The 15,287-nt window shown below is 43.5% G+C and overlaps 1 protein-coding gene across 2 annotated transcripts in view; it reads left to right on the top strand.

Annotated features, from left to right (window-relative positions):
- Positions 1-15,287, top strand: part of MED14 (mediator complex subunit 14) — a 941,548-nt gene that overhangs the window by 890,675 nt on the left and 35,586 nt on the right. For both annotated transcript variants that reach the window (XM_078658290.1, XM_078658289.1), the window contains one exon: positions 10,169-10,294. In XM_078658290.1, the coding sequence (XP_078514416.1) occupies positions 10,169-10,294 (126 nt within the window). The remainder of the gene's footprint in view (positions 1-10,168; positions 10,295-15,287) is intronic.

Here is a 15,287-nt window from a genome sequence, read left to right as displayed (position 1 = left end):
GGGGATGCTCCGGTTTCGCCAAAGACTGCAGGCTCGGGGACGAGGATCTTCTGGAGGTGACCACCAGTTGAAGAGGTAAGTTGTGATGCAAGGGGATGCTGGGACACCATCGGTTGGGCCACCCAAGGCTGTGGGACTTCGGGTGCAGGAGTGTCTGTACGCATTCGATTTTCTTACCAGCTCCAGTCGCGGTCGGGAGGATCCTTCAGAAAGAGGCTGCAGGCTTCGCTTGGAGATTTGAGGCAGGTCAGAGATCACCAGATCTCAGGTCAGGATCGCTGGGGAGACCTCCTTGTGGTGTTGGGCCACTCAAACTCTGGTGTCAGGTTCAGAGTGGTGCAGACTTGTGGATTTGGCCATAGCCAGAGTATGTGGGTGTGCAAATCCAGTGCTCAGAGAAGACAGTGTTTTCTGTGGAAGGCAGGGTAGGTCCTTGGGGTTCTTGAAGTTGCTGGCTGCAGAACACACTGGGAATTCGCATCTGCAGGTTTGAGGTGGGGACAGGCCAGTAGGGCTGGGGCCAAGTCAGTGGTTGTGCTCCTCTTCTTAGCTATGGCACTGCTTCTTCGGTCCTTCTTCTTCTTTTCTTCTGAGTCGGTTCATATCTGAAGAGGCAAGGTTCAGGGGTGCCCCTTAATACTAGATTTAGCAATGTTAAAGGTAAGTAAAGGCTCGGACCAATGGGTCCCTTCTTTGGGGTGGGTGCACCCCCTATTGTGCCACTCTGATTGGCTGGGTCCCCCATCTGCAACATGGCGGGGACTGAGAGTTGTGCTTTACCTCGCCTCCCCCACCAGAGGGGTGGGGGTTGGCAAAGGTGGACACATTTCCAGTCCTCACTTGGTTTTCCCGCCGAAAGTTGGCATCAGAACAAGTGGGGGCCAGTTGCTGGAAGCAGCAAAAGGCCTGGGGAAGCTCACAAAGGCGCCAAGCCTTTGAAGCATCCCCTTTGTTGACCCTGCCCATCCTGGGGGGAGAAGCTTGGCACCTCCTCTCAGGATGTGCATTACTTCAGACCCCCGAGAGCAGTAGGCTCTCGACCCAGGGGTCCAGAAACATGTCTGGTGGTGGCAGCTGGTGAGCAGCCACTCAGCCTGGACACTAGTGTTAGGTCGTTTTTCAGGGGGCATCTCTAAGATGCCCTCTGTGTGCATTTCCCTTTAAATCCCACACTGGCATCAGTGTGAGTTTAATGTGCTGCGAAGTTTGATACCAAACTTCCCAGTTTTCAGTAAAGCCATAATAGGACTGTGGAGTTTGTAATGACAGACTTCCAGCACCATATACTTGTGGGGATGTACTGTTTCTGTGATGCACTGTTTCTTTAAGGACACAGGCTTCTCCACGAGCACAATGACGCTCGTGGAGTTTCCTGTGTTGTGATGCGTGGAACTCCCGGACGGCAGTTGCTGCCGGGAGAGCTGTTGACTGGACCGTAATAAAGGACTGTGCTTTTACAACATCTTTGCTGCATCTTCCTTTCACTGGCGACGATGGTCCAGTACTTCACCTCTCTCAAGAGTTGCCTGTAACTCAATTTGGAAGACGAGGCAACCGTGACGTCAAGTAGAAGTGGAAACTCACTACTAGGAGTGAAGGACTTCAAAACGGAACGACATCGATATGGCATAACTATTGGGACGTGAGTTTGTTGACTTTCGTGTGCTGTCACTTTTCAATTGGTGTTAATTAAGCTTGAAGCGCATTACCGCTGTTTCAAACATTAAGCGCGAGCGCTGCTTCTGAACATTAAGCGCGAGTCTCTTTGACGCATCAACATTCTTCTCCATGACGCGCGCTGCCACGGCAACCCAGAGCGCATTGTGACGCGCGTCATCTAAGCTGGGCCCTAGATACCTTCTATGATACACATTGCCACAACAACTCAAAGCGGATTTTAACACGCCTGCATTGCAGCCTGCATTATGATGTCATTCTTCAGCAATTAACAAGGGAAAACAATTCTTCAGCACTTAACAAGGGAAAACTTTTACACATTAACCATTAAATACCCTAAGAAATTTGTAGAATTTAGCTATATAAAGAAATTGTTTGATTTTGAGGCAGCAGCTCCCCACACAAATGGAAAAGGTAGCCTCGCCACCTCCCTTTTTGCAGTCTCCAGGTCCTCCTCCCATGCCCTGGAAACAATGGAAAGCCACATTTGACGCTTACATTGAAGCCATCGATGGTGATACCTTCACATCAAAAAAGAAGAAGGCGCTATTAGTATATAATTTGGGACCTGAAGGAAGGTCCATTCTGGAAACCTTACCACTCGAAGAAGTAAGAATATCCATTTCAAGTGATGACGGCGATGCGCAAGTATTAGACGAGTATGCTTCTCTCGTCAAGACATTGGACAAAAGATTTAGTCCCAAACGGAACACTGTATTGGAGCGTCACAAGTTTTTGCAACGTGCACAGTTACCCGGAGAGTCCATCGATGATTTCGTTGCAGCCTTGAGGATCCTGGCAGTCAATTGCAACTATAGAGAATTTAGAGATGAAATTATTAGGGATCAGCTTATTGAACGCACTCATGATAGGAAAGTGCGTGAAAAACTCTTATCGTCTGGTGACCCTGATTTAGAAACTGCTTTAACTCTGGCCTAGTCTGTTGAACATTCCCAATTTTGTTTAAAAGAAATGAGTACTCCTGCATCACCTGTAGCAACTCCGACAGAATCTTCTGAGATCAATGCCATCACCACTAAAGCAGCAATCAGAACTTCGGAACGAAGAACATCAAATCCGAATCGTTCTCAAGTTCCTTCGTTCTCCAGTTCCAACAAGCCTAGAAATGATGCGCAAGGATTATCTTGTTATCGATGTGGGAGTAGATCTCATTTGGGAAATTTCAAATTTTGCTTTGCAGTTAATCAATCTTGTTTTAAATGTGGCAAGAAGGGTCATCTAGCACGTATGTGTAAGGCAACCGGGGTGCAGAAAGGATCTTCACAAATGGTGAAGAGTATTGATGAACGCTTATATGTGGATGATGAGGATGAGCATTATGAATTGTTAATGTTGTCTTCTTCTCCCATGGATGCTAATGGTGTTGTTAAGATAGCGACAATGGATGGATCTCCAAGATGAAAATCCCCTATTTGTTCCATTAGTGTGAATGGCGTAAGGATCAAATTTCTAGCAGATTCGGGTTCTCCTTTTTCCATAGTTAATGTTAAGGATTTAGACATGTTAGAAATTATTCTTTTGTCCAAATCCTTTATTAAAATGTTTGCATATGGGGGCAAAAGAGTGGAAGTATTAGGAAAATTTAGAGGAGAAGTTGAGTTTAAAGGTGATTCTACATCCTCCATCATCTATGTTGTAAAAGATGGTACCAATTTGTTGGGTTGGCATGAACAGGGTGAGCTTGGCATGATCCTTGATCCTAATCATGAAGACATGATTTTATCAAGACGTGAGGCTAAGCAGTATTATGCCTCCTTGCCTGATTTTGAGCCTGTACACTCCCTAAATATTTCTGGTGAAAGTGAATGGGTGCATGAGTTTCCAGAAGTTTTCTGCGACAAATTGGGTAAACTCAAAGGTTTTCAGCACCAGATTATTTTGAAAGAGGGAGTTAAAGCGGTTGCACACAAAGTTCGCAAAGTACCACTCAGTATGCGAAATGAATTAAAGGGTGAACTGGAGAGATTGCGTCTCTTAGGTATAATTGAACCTATAGAAGCATCAGAATGGCTATCTCCTATAGTTTTAGCGCGCAAGGCTGATAAGTCCCTTAGGATGTGTGTGGATTTGCGTGACTTGAATGCCTGCATTTGGGTTGATCGACAACCATTGCCCAATATTAATGAGATGTTATCTACATTGGAGGGTGCCAGGTATTTCACTACCCTAGACATTTTTTCAGCATATCACCAAGTCGTATTAAGCAAGGATTCAAGACACCTTACGTCTTTTGTGACTCCGGAGGGTGCTATCCGTTATTTGAGAATGCCGGTGCTGACTGGCATCGGCTTCCGCAGTCTTTCAACGCCTTATGGGTAATCTTTTCAAAGATACTGCGGGAGTCGTCTTCTTTCAGGATGACATTCTCATTTATGGCAAGTCTGTGGGTGAACACAATAGCAGAGTAAGAACGGTTTTGGAAATTTTAAAGAATTTTGGGCTAACATTAAGAAAAGACAAATGCAGATTTCTCAGGGATAGTGTGGATTATTTGGGTCATCACATCTCAGCCAAAGGGATGGAACCCAAAATGAAATTGTTAGATGCCATTCAGAATGCACCAGAACCATCCAACCAGGATCAACTGCGTTCCTTTTTAGGACTAGTTGAGTATTACGCCAAGTTTGTTCGGAATTTTTCTGACAGGACTGTGTCTCTAAGAAATTTGTTGAAAAAAAATGTCAAATACGTTTGGTCACAAGAATGTGCCAGTGATTTTACCTTACTGAAAAATGCTATTGTACAAGCACGTCCCCTCAAGCTTTTTAATATTAATGACCAGAATATTGTAATTACCGATGCCAGCAATGTGGGTCTCGGGGCAGTTCTTTCACAGAAAAGGATGGATGGTAAGGTAGAAGTAATTGCCTTTGCTTCCAGAACCTTACGTGGAGCTGAAAGCACATATTCTACCATCGAGAAAGAGGCGTTAGCTTTATGGTGGGGCGTACAGCATTTCAGGAATTTCCTCTGGGGTAATCACATAATACTCAAAACTGACCATAAGCCTCTTGTTGATCTTTTTACTACGAAAGGTGGTGGGAGGGCTTCTCCTCGCATTACTAAATGGCAATACAGGCTAAGTGAGTTTGATTATCATCTGGAATATGTTCCTGGAATTAGAAACAATGTGGCTGATTGTTTGTCCAGGTTGCCCCTTCCTCACGATAAGTTGGAGCAGAGTGATGAGGATTTGGAGATGGTATGTGCAGTGAGTTCTGTGTCGGAAGTTGGTGGAGTTTCCTGTGTTGTGATGCGTGGAACTCCCGGACGGCAGTTGCTGCCGGGAGAGCTGTTGACTGGACCGTAATAAAGGACTGTGCTTTTACAACATCTTTGCTGCATCTTCCTTTCAATACTCTTAATGGCATTACTGCACTTACAATGTCTAAGACTTGGCTTAGACACTGTAGGAGTACAGGGCTCATGCACCTGTACCCTCACCACTGGTATAGTGCACCCAGCTAGAGGGGTGGCTGATCTATGCCAGGGCAGTGGGTTGTAGGCATGGCACACCGGGATGTGTGCCATGTCGACTCTTCACTTTGTTCTGCACCAAAACACGCAGCCTGCAAAGGCAGTGTCTGTGTGTAAATGTACCCCCCCCAAAATAAACTCGCGCAGTACCTCATTTAGACTATTTTGCGGGTCCCTCAGATAAAGTGTTATATCGTCTGCATATGAGGAAACTATTGGATTTCGAGAGGGATATCTGCGTGCATAGTCCCGGTGGTGTTGACAGAGCTTTGCGACCAGTGGCTCTATTGCCAAGGCAAAGAGCAATGGCGATAGCGGGCAACCCTTTCGGGTGCCCCTGGAAATTGTGAACGGTCTTGAGTCTGCACCGCTAATTGTAACTTTCACCATCAGGTTTTGAATAAAGGAGAGCTATACATATCCGGAATGAAGTAGGGAACCTCATCCGCCAGAGTAGCACTATTGAATAATCCCACTCCGAGTCAAAAGCTATGGCGACGTCAAAAAAGCTACCATCGCAGCTAGATCCGGTTTAGTATCCTTTAGGAGCTCGAACCGTGCCCTTAAGTTATGCAATGTTGATTGCCCTGGAATAAAGCCAGATTAATCCGAGCGAACCAGGAATGTCATGAGTAGGTAGAGGCGATTAGATAGTATTTTTGCAAGAATCTTAATGTCACAATTTAGTGAGTGATAGGGGTCTGTAAGACTGCCATTTTCTATGGGGATTTCCAGGGTTTAAGCAAAGTAATAATAATAGCCTCTCGCATGGATGTCAGGAGGAGGCCCATTTCCCATGCCTCCTGGTATGCAGATTTCAGGTTTGGGAGTAATTTGCCATTGTATGTTTTATAAAACGTAGCTGGTAGCCAGTCTGGTCCCTGGGCTTTGCCTGCCTGGAGTTGCATTATGGTCTGTCTGATCTCATCCTCCTTAAACTCTGCAGCCAGGTATTGTCTCTGTGTCACTTAACCATCCAGGTGCAATATCTTCAAGGTAGGCATCATTATTGCTGCCTGCAAGAGGTGTAAAGGGTCCTACAGAATGTGGCAAATGCATTCAGTATATCCGGGGTGTCCTGGACCAATGAGCCGTCCACATCTCGAATTTCAAGAATAGCATAAGTAAAGCAGGGTTTGCATGTCATGGTTGCCAAGGTATGACCTTGGGGGTTCGCCTTCGCCTTATGCACAAGCACATACATACTTCCCACGATAGATGGTTCTCTTTCCACTGTCTCTCGATACTCAGATGGGGTGTGGCAGATTTGTTTAGAGAGTTTAGGGTCCTCGAAGCCGCCGCCCAGCCGGGTTTCGAAAGTTTTCAACTCTGACTCCAGTTTTCTAGGCTGTAACTTGTATTGACCGCAAAATCCCACTGCCTTTGGACAGACAGGCACCATTCTTAACTATTCTAATGTTTTATATGAATGTGTTTCAAACAGTTCCCTGATCAGGCTACACAATTGAAATGGAATGTACAATTTTGTTTGACGATTCCAACCTTGAAGGCTTCCTATATCATTCCTATCTCTGGGACAGAAGCTTTGTTTCGGTCGAAAAAGTCAGCAATCTCTTGCCTTAGTTCCTCATGGAACGGAGCATCAAATAATAGAGTGGGAGATAGTCTCCACGACTTTCCTGAGGGCGCAGCGGTTAGAGACATAGCTCCAGCAGGACATGGGAGTGATCAGAGATGCATGTGCTAAATATGTGACCCTGTGCATCCAGCTGCCTAGGCCATTGGACTCTAGCCCAATAGTCCAGTCTCAACCAACTATTATGTTCACTAGAGTAAAAATACTCTCCTTAGCCGAAGGGTGAAGTGCCCTCTGAATCTGAGTTTGCGTTCTTCTATAATGTCTCTGATATGTATAGCTGCAGAACTGTGATATGTTGTTAGGGTGTGTGATCTATCTATTATCTTGTCCAGTGTGATATTAAAGTCTCCTCCCCATAGAACGTGGGGGGAGCCAATGTCAATAGTCCACCCCCAAAGCCTGTCAAAGAAGGTTGGGTTATTAGAATTAGGACCATAGCAATTAACTATGGTAACCAATGTCGGGGCCATCCTAGCTCACATCAATGTATATCGCCACTGATCATCATTTAAAGCGCATAGCTTTGTGTATGGTACACCTTTGCGATTGAGGATGATAGTTCTCCATGCACAGGAGGAAAAGGTAGGAAAGTGTCCTTTGGATGCCCAGCATGCCGAAAATGTAGTATGGGTTGATTCTTTTAGATGAGATTCTTTCAGTAGGGCGATGTGAACATTACACCTCTCTAGATAGGCAATTAAGTGTTTCCATTTATGTGAGTCACCCAGGCCCCTAACATCTCAGGATCAGCAGTTATATTTTATGGGTGTGCAGTTGTTCCTACCTGTGGCAGTGATAGACAACTCAAGGTGGACGAGTAACCATGTGTGGGACGAGACATTGGTGTAAGCTCAATTTTGTGTGACATGAGTAGTGTGGCAGCACCAGTTGATTATATGCGCATAGTAATAGTTTGAAAATTACCCATTCTTCCCACCCCCCACCACTGCCCCCTTCCCTCCGCCACCCCTCCTCACACTCTGACAGCCCAAACCCCTCAGGTATATCCATCCCTCCCAAAAAGCCCATAACAAATTAACATCCATAGTAGTGATATAGAGATATCACCTGTGCTTTAAGAAAGAACTGTAATAAAGATTGTAGCGAACGAATAGAAAGAGAAAATAAGGAAGAGAGGTGAAGAATGAGAGTGGTAGAGAGGAGAAAAGCTAGAGTGGGAGGGTTAGAGAAATAAGGGAAAAGAGCGGACTTGAAAGAAAATTCATAGAAAATAGAGTGGCAGTGAAAAGAAATAAGAACAGATAGTCTAAGTTACCAATTTAGGACTAATGTTGGGATACTCTGTAGAGAGACATCCAAAGAGCCAGACGGGGTCATCCTTGAATGGACGAGGGCACCCTAGGGGTTAGATATTGCGCATCAAATGTGCCCCATCATGAGCCGATATGAGTGGGGAAAGGATAAAGAAGTGCAGCAATTCAACATTATAGGTGTGTCATCAGCAGGATACGCTGGGAATGTCAGTAGTTTGGAGTTAGGCAGTAACACTGGGTAGAAGGTTTACAGTGCACAAGTGACCTTCCCAATAAGGTATAGAGTGAAGTAAAGGCGGGTTAGTGTCATCAAATCACCAAATCAGCATGTCTTTGACATTGGTGATGATGCTCTAGACGTTGCAGATGAGGGCTTTGACGGGGATCTACGTAAAGGGTTGTGATGTAGAAAGTCTCCGGCCTGCTGTGGGAAATTGAAAAAGTGATCTTTTCTTTTGTAGGAGATCCACAGGCAGGCAGAATAGAGCATGACAGAGAGCACATCAGCCATTCTCAGTTTCTGTTTAATGGGTGCAAATTTCCTACGCGCTTCTTGGACCGCTGCAGTGAAGTCGGTATATATAGTCACTGTATTTGCCCTCAAACTGCAGATTCCGTTTTTCCCTGGCTAGGCGAAGGGCAGTGTCCTGGTCTTGATAATTCAACCGTCTAGCAAAAATTGGCCATGCTGGAGTCCTTGGTGGAGGACAGGACATCAGCGCCCGATGGGCGCATTCGACAATCAGCATTTTTGAGGAGGCCTCTGCACCGAATAGTGCAATAAGCAGTCGCTCTATATACTCCATTTTCCCAATGTTTGTAGATTATGGTATTTCCAATATGTGCAGGTTTTTTCTGCAAGATCTTGTTCCAGGGCTTCGTTTTTCGCAGATATAAACTTTAGAACCATCTCCATGTTGAGTAGCTGTTTGCTGCGATTAGAGACAGTATTTTCGATGGTGGTGTGTCTTTCTTCTGCTCCAGGTAAGCGTCCATCGTTCTTTTCCAGCTTATATTTAATAGTCCATTCTGGTGTACTTGGTATCCACTTTAGCCTCAATGGACGTAAGACTTTGTTGCATGGCAATATGCAGCGTTTTCATGTCCACTGCTTCATTGGAGTCTTCGGTTGAATCTTCTTCACCAGTCTGGTCCAAGCAGCTGTTGGGAGTACATGTAGATCTACGGGCCTCGAATAGCAATTTGGTTTACCATGGAAAGTAATAGATAATAAGCAATTACCAGTAGGAAAGGAGCTGAATTAAAAGAAAAAAATATCTGCCCATCATCTTCCCACAGAATTCAGTTTTTCTCTATTTTTGTATTCTCCAGTAACAAACCGCTCTGAGCGAGTGTCCTGTATGGGAGAGTAGGAATAAGAATTGGGTAGGGTAAAGTTCTTGAGAGAAATAGTTAACAGATAGGTAACTGCATATTTATGCCTACAAATAAAGCATGGCATAACCTTTTATACAGATGGTTTGTGGCACTAATATGGCTAAAACACATTTGTTTTGTGACGTTTGACTTGATTGAAATGTGATAGGGCAAGCGATACAGTTCTGTTTACAGGTGGAATTTTCACCCTCAAGTGCAGCCCTTTTACGGTTAATTCGAAAATCGTCAATGGGAGAAGAGTTGAATTTTAACTGTGACAAAGCTTACAAACTTTACACAGTAGCAGAAATTCTTTGTTGATATTTTGATCAGGCTTTTTAATACTTTTATCCTCAAGCACATTAAATGCCTTGTCCACTGTTAAAAATATTTATTTACTAACACATGGTCAGTCACTAATAATCTATTTTAACAAAACCAAGAATTGACTTGTTATGTATGACTGATTTATGTCATCTTTAGATTATATTTGAGAGAAAGTAAATGTTTATGAACTTGTTATAACAGATTATATGTGGTATTTGGGATTGGTTAGGGGCGAGGAATTCGAGATGAACAGATTTGAAGATGGTTGAACAAGCATTATGTCTTCCTGCTAATTAAAAGAATTCTAATGAATTTATGTGGAAGAAGATATGTTGAACAAATTATAAACTACTCAAGAAATTCAGTGCACCATTCTTAACTATTCTAACTTTTTATATGAATGTGTTTTAAACAGTTTCCTGATCAGGCTACACAATTGAAATGGAATGTGCAATTTTGTTTGACGATTCCACCAAGCGCACCACCCATAGCTCCACCAGGAACTCCTGCAGTGGTCTTGAAATCAAAAATGCTCTTTTTCGTAAGTATTTGCTCTAGTAAAGTCTATTATGTAGGAAAATTACAGACTCAAATGAAAGTAAAATGTATAAATAAATAGCAGAGTAAGTTGTGCTCTGTTTCCAGTTTAGAAAACTACACTACAAGAGCAGCATTTTCAGAAATATGTGATTTTCTCTTGCTTAGCTACTCTGTGTTGAATTTTAACAATTTCCCATGCATTTGTTCTACAACGCATACATATGGTCTTTGTGTGCTTCTTAGAGTTGTCTGTGTTCAGTGGGATAGCGAGAATATACTCCATGGTTGCTTATTGCATTGGGTTTGATGCCTCTCTGATAAGAGTTATTTTTACACCTCATATTACTTCATGGTAACCTCTCTGGGGTTCTGAATTAGTCTTGATCAGCCACATCTCTTTTTAGACTGACCTCTTGATAAGGGATATATTCAGGCATTGTGGCTTTCTTGTAATGTAGCACTATACCAAGGCTTGACTGGTTTAGTAGTTTAAGGCAAGTTTCAACTTGATTGGTTTAGTAGTTGACATTGAACCTTTCCATTTATTCAGTCATCTTACTCCTATATTTAATAGTGGAGGCCCATGGGTTAGCTCCATTTGCTCGGCCAATATGCACACTGAAACTGACCCACAGAAATCAACTAATATGGCCAATCCTTCCTTTATGCAGACTGGAGCCATGGGAGCAGGATGTCCCACTTAAATCTTTAGTGATTCCTCTAGAGTTGGGTTGGTATTTTTTTGTGTTGTCTTACCATATAATTGGTCAACTATTCCATCAATCATCTCTTGTAGCTGTTATGTAAATGGATATGAAGGCAGCTCCATTCAGACACAACTTCTTTCTGGAATCCCTGGCATATAATGGCAACCAGTGCTCTTTTTACAGCCATAGAGGGGTCACAAACATCGATAGCACCACCTCTGGGTATCACTGTTGTGATCCATTAGCACTAGGGTGAATAGGATAACAGATGATGTTGAATGATCCAGGCTATCGTAATGTATATGCTCATTTTCTAGAAGAAGACACCTGCTACCCACAGCGACATAAGAAATTCTCATGTTTTCCGTCCTGCACTTTACTGGCCTATCACATAAACCATCAGCAACAGTCTCCATTTGCTTCTTTGCACAAATGACCAGTTAACATCAGTGTATTATCTTATTTTCTATTTTCTTGCTAAAGGACTCCATGGGCCGACCTGAGTAAAACTTGAGGTGGTTCTGAGTCACAGCCATCATTTTTTGGTATGCATGGTCAAAGTCCTAACTTCAGTGTAAAGGAACCCTTCTTACCAGGAGATTTTTCACATTTCACTTTGCCTTGCTGTAGTGTCTCCCTAGAATGGCTTGTGGCCAAACTCCATAGTGACCTAGGTCTCTTTAAAGTGTTTAGCCTTGCTTTGCAACTCTCTGTAATCCTTTTTACTGGAGAACATCAACTACTGACTTAATTTAACAAACTGGTGTCATAGTTTCTAAACGGAAAGAAACGTATGCACTTCTGATATTTCTAGCATGACCCAGATAATGGAGTGGTTAGTTTGTAAATGATGCAGAATTGGTACAGTAACGTTTTGGTCTCAGAAACTCTGGTAGGTATAGGCCTTAGGATGGTAGCATTTTTTATTTCGTTTTTTTGTTTCGATTGTAGAACTAAAATCAACAGGGGCACAGACTCTGAAAGCATTTATTTGGATGTTTGTTGTTTTGATTATGGACTTGAAATAAACATGGTCACAGACTCTGAAAGCATTCAGAATAGGATTTATTTTGCAAAGAATAAAAACCAACATCACTGGCAGCAAAGAAATGCACATATAGGAAAGATTTTTCAAGCCTGATTATGCATGCCATTCAGCGTTTTACCAGCACCAGTTGCTTCATTGAGAAAAAAATCAACTTTTAAAGGGCGTTCTTCAAACCCAAAATAAGTCACAAAACCTGCATAGTTAACGGACTACTAAAACAAAAGTAGGTGTGCAAATATTCACTGAGAAGCGACATGGGTACATTTTGATAGAAGGACATCAAAGCTAATTTCAAGCGAAGCACCAGAGACTTAAAGATGACATACACACGTTCATCTTTAAACTCTATTGGTCACCAAATAAAGTACACAAGCCTGATCTGACAGAAACCAGTAACTGCTGAAAATGACTCACTGAAAGGGACCCTGATGCACATTTGTTTTGGAAATTTTAACGAAAGAATCATGCTAAGAATTGACAATGCATTAAAAATTAACTTCATCTGTGATTCGTACACCATAACACTAAATGAAAAATTTGGCTTCAGAGTACAAGTGCATGTGCACAACGTAAAGTATTAGCATTGGTAGAAGACCACTTTTTTTATGTTAGTTGGAGAACTAGCAGCACAATTTTGAAGCAAAAAGTGGGGGCTAAACCTGCAACAAAAAAAGCCTGTTTCCTTACACAACACAATTTAAAATTTCTGAACTTAAGCAATCCAATCCACTTTGTCTGCTTTTGAGATAATACCAGAGATGTTCCAACAAACAAGATCCATTTGAGGCGGAAAGCACCTGTTCCTAGAAGAGCTCACAGATCAATCAATTTTGTTGCCTATAAATAAAGCAGTTCCCTCATTGATGCATATGTCCCTTTGTTGTCAGTCCATTTAATTCACACCTGCGAGGGAATAAAATACATTTCCAGCCAAGGCATTACCCTTTCAGATGGATAAGGATTGTATGAGTGAATAGGTCAAGGAGGAGCAGGACCGTGTTGTAGGTGCCTGTAGAAAAAATCTGAAGGCAAGAAACTGATACACTCACCCATGTGTATGCTAAGGGCATATTTACAGTTTATAACAACACAATCCCATATCAATTGTTTTTTTAGCTTTTCCTATCCAATGAACCTCTCACAAATAGGATGTTTCCATATCCTGCTATATAATGGTCTATATGTTTTGCAAAGCAGTGGCACACTTTGTTTTTTAGTTTTAGCAGTAGATTCCTCTCTAAATGGTGGTAGCGGTGGAACGTTGGCCATAACAACCACTTATGGGCTGCTTTTGGAGGAAGGTTAAGACACAGGTTTGGGGCCTTAGGGCACAGCCCCACCTGCTGCTCGGGTTCAGGGTTGTACTGACTCCTGCTAGTTGCATGTTTTGATTGTGCTCCTCGGTCAGCAATAATGGTTGTATTAATTTGCTGCATTCATTATTTTTTTTTGGGGGGGGTGTTTTACCAACTATTCCCCAAGGTATCGGGTATCAAAGCGCTTTACACAAACACCAGTTGCGTTATATGAGGACATATTCATTTTTATTAGGCACGGAGGAGATTAAGTTAATTTCCTAGAATCACAGGATGTTGCGCGTCCTTGCCGAGACTCGAACCCGGTTCAACAGATTTGAGGTCGAGCGCCCTTGCCGTTAGGCCAACTCCTAATTCCTAATTAAGTGGGAAGAGTTGGAATCGCATGTGCCTATAGTAAAACCTATGTTCGAGGCATATGGGCTGCAGACCACACACTTTTGCTTTAGATCACCATCTGGTGGTGGGCCCGGATGATTACACTTTGTTGTTGTCTTGGAAGAGTCTTTGTCTGCTAGGTGACTCCTCCCTTAGACCGTAGTGCGCATGGGCATCGACTCCATCCTCAGATTGTCTCCTTTCGAATCCATAAATCAACTAAAACATCAATATCATCATCGACACTGATTCCGGTCGCCCGCGTTGAAGAGAGGATCCACTTCTCCATTCCAGCGCTCATCGAGGCCGTTGGGCCCAACTGTGCCACTGGGCCTTTGGCTCAGGGAAAGAACACCGTTCAAGAAGTGCCCTCAGTGTGGACACAAGTTTCCCCACACTGACCTGCATGAGGTTTGCAACTTGTGCTTGTCTCCAGAGCACGAGAGTTGAGACTGTGAGGCCTGCGCTTCGTTCCGGTCCAAGAAAACAATCCGGGATTGTCGAGCACGAAGAACTATGGAGCAGTCATCGTCGTCGACACCAGACCTCATCATCGATGAGGCGCCGATCGAGGTAGACGTCAAAGAACAACAAGAAGACGTCGCTTCCGAAGCAGAGTCAGCTTCCGGTGAGGAGGATCGATCCGAAGATGGCGATCTTCTTCCAGCTGGTCAACAGGTAGTGAGTAAGTGCGTCGACCCTGTTCACCCCCCATACCGGGACAGGCTTTGGTTCCACCCCCGCCTTCGGGTCCGGGTGCGCATCGATCGAAACCTTCCGACGCCCCGCCTTCGGGCTCGGCAGCGAAGAGTATTAAAAAGCCTCCATTCGGCTCGGGCTCGAGTTTGACTGTCGGTCCCGAAAAGCAGAAAGTGCTTAAACCGAAGTTAACACCTGCACCGACACACCCATCAATGCTGAAAGTTACCGAACCGAAACCAAGTTTGGCACCGAAAGAGGTTCCGAAACCAAATTCGGCATCGAAAGACGTTCCAAAAGTTACCGAAACAAAGACGACTCCGGTAACTAAAAAAGCGGACCCGAAAGCGGTTTCCATATCGAAACACTCTTCGGCACCAAAAGCTTCGGATCCAAAAAGCACAGATCCAAAGAAAAAGCTAGAAAAGTCTTCGGAACCGAAATCAAGAACTGTTTCCAAGGCAATAGACACTGTGAAGGCTAAGCCTGATGGTTCCAAACCACATAAATTGGCGCCGAAAAAGGATTTACCTATAGAAGAGCTTTTCCATCCTGATGTAAGGCGAAAGACTAAAAATTCATCCAAACACTGGAAAGGTGTACACAGTGGATGAAAAGAGGAAAATTGACTGTCCTAAACCATCTCCTGTTCCTCCAAAGAAGCATGTTCAGATTTCCCCTACAAATATTCCTTCACCAGAAGTAGAAATACTACTAAATATTTCTCCTGTGCACTCACCAGCTAGCGCACATAGTATAATACCACAAGAGGAGGATTATGGGGATACATACTCACAACAGAGTTATCAGCAAATAGATGACATTAATGACCCAGATGATATGGCT

Source organism: Lissotriton helveticus, chromosome 8 (assembly GCF_964261635.1).
Source record: "Lissotriton helveticus chromosome 8, aLisHel1.1, whole genome shotgun sequence".
In the NCBI taxonomy this organism is placed as follows: domain Eukaryota; kingdom Metazoa; phylum Chordata; class Amphibia; order Caudata; family Salamandridae; genus Lissotriton; species Lissotriton helveticus.
Note: the sequence above shows the minus strand (reverse complement) of the source record. Positions and strands in the feature narration are given on the sequence as shown.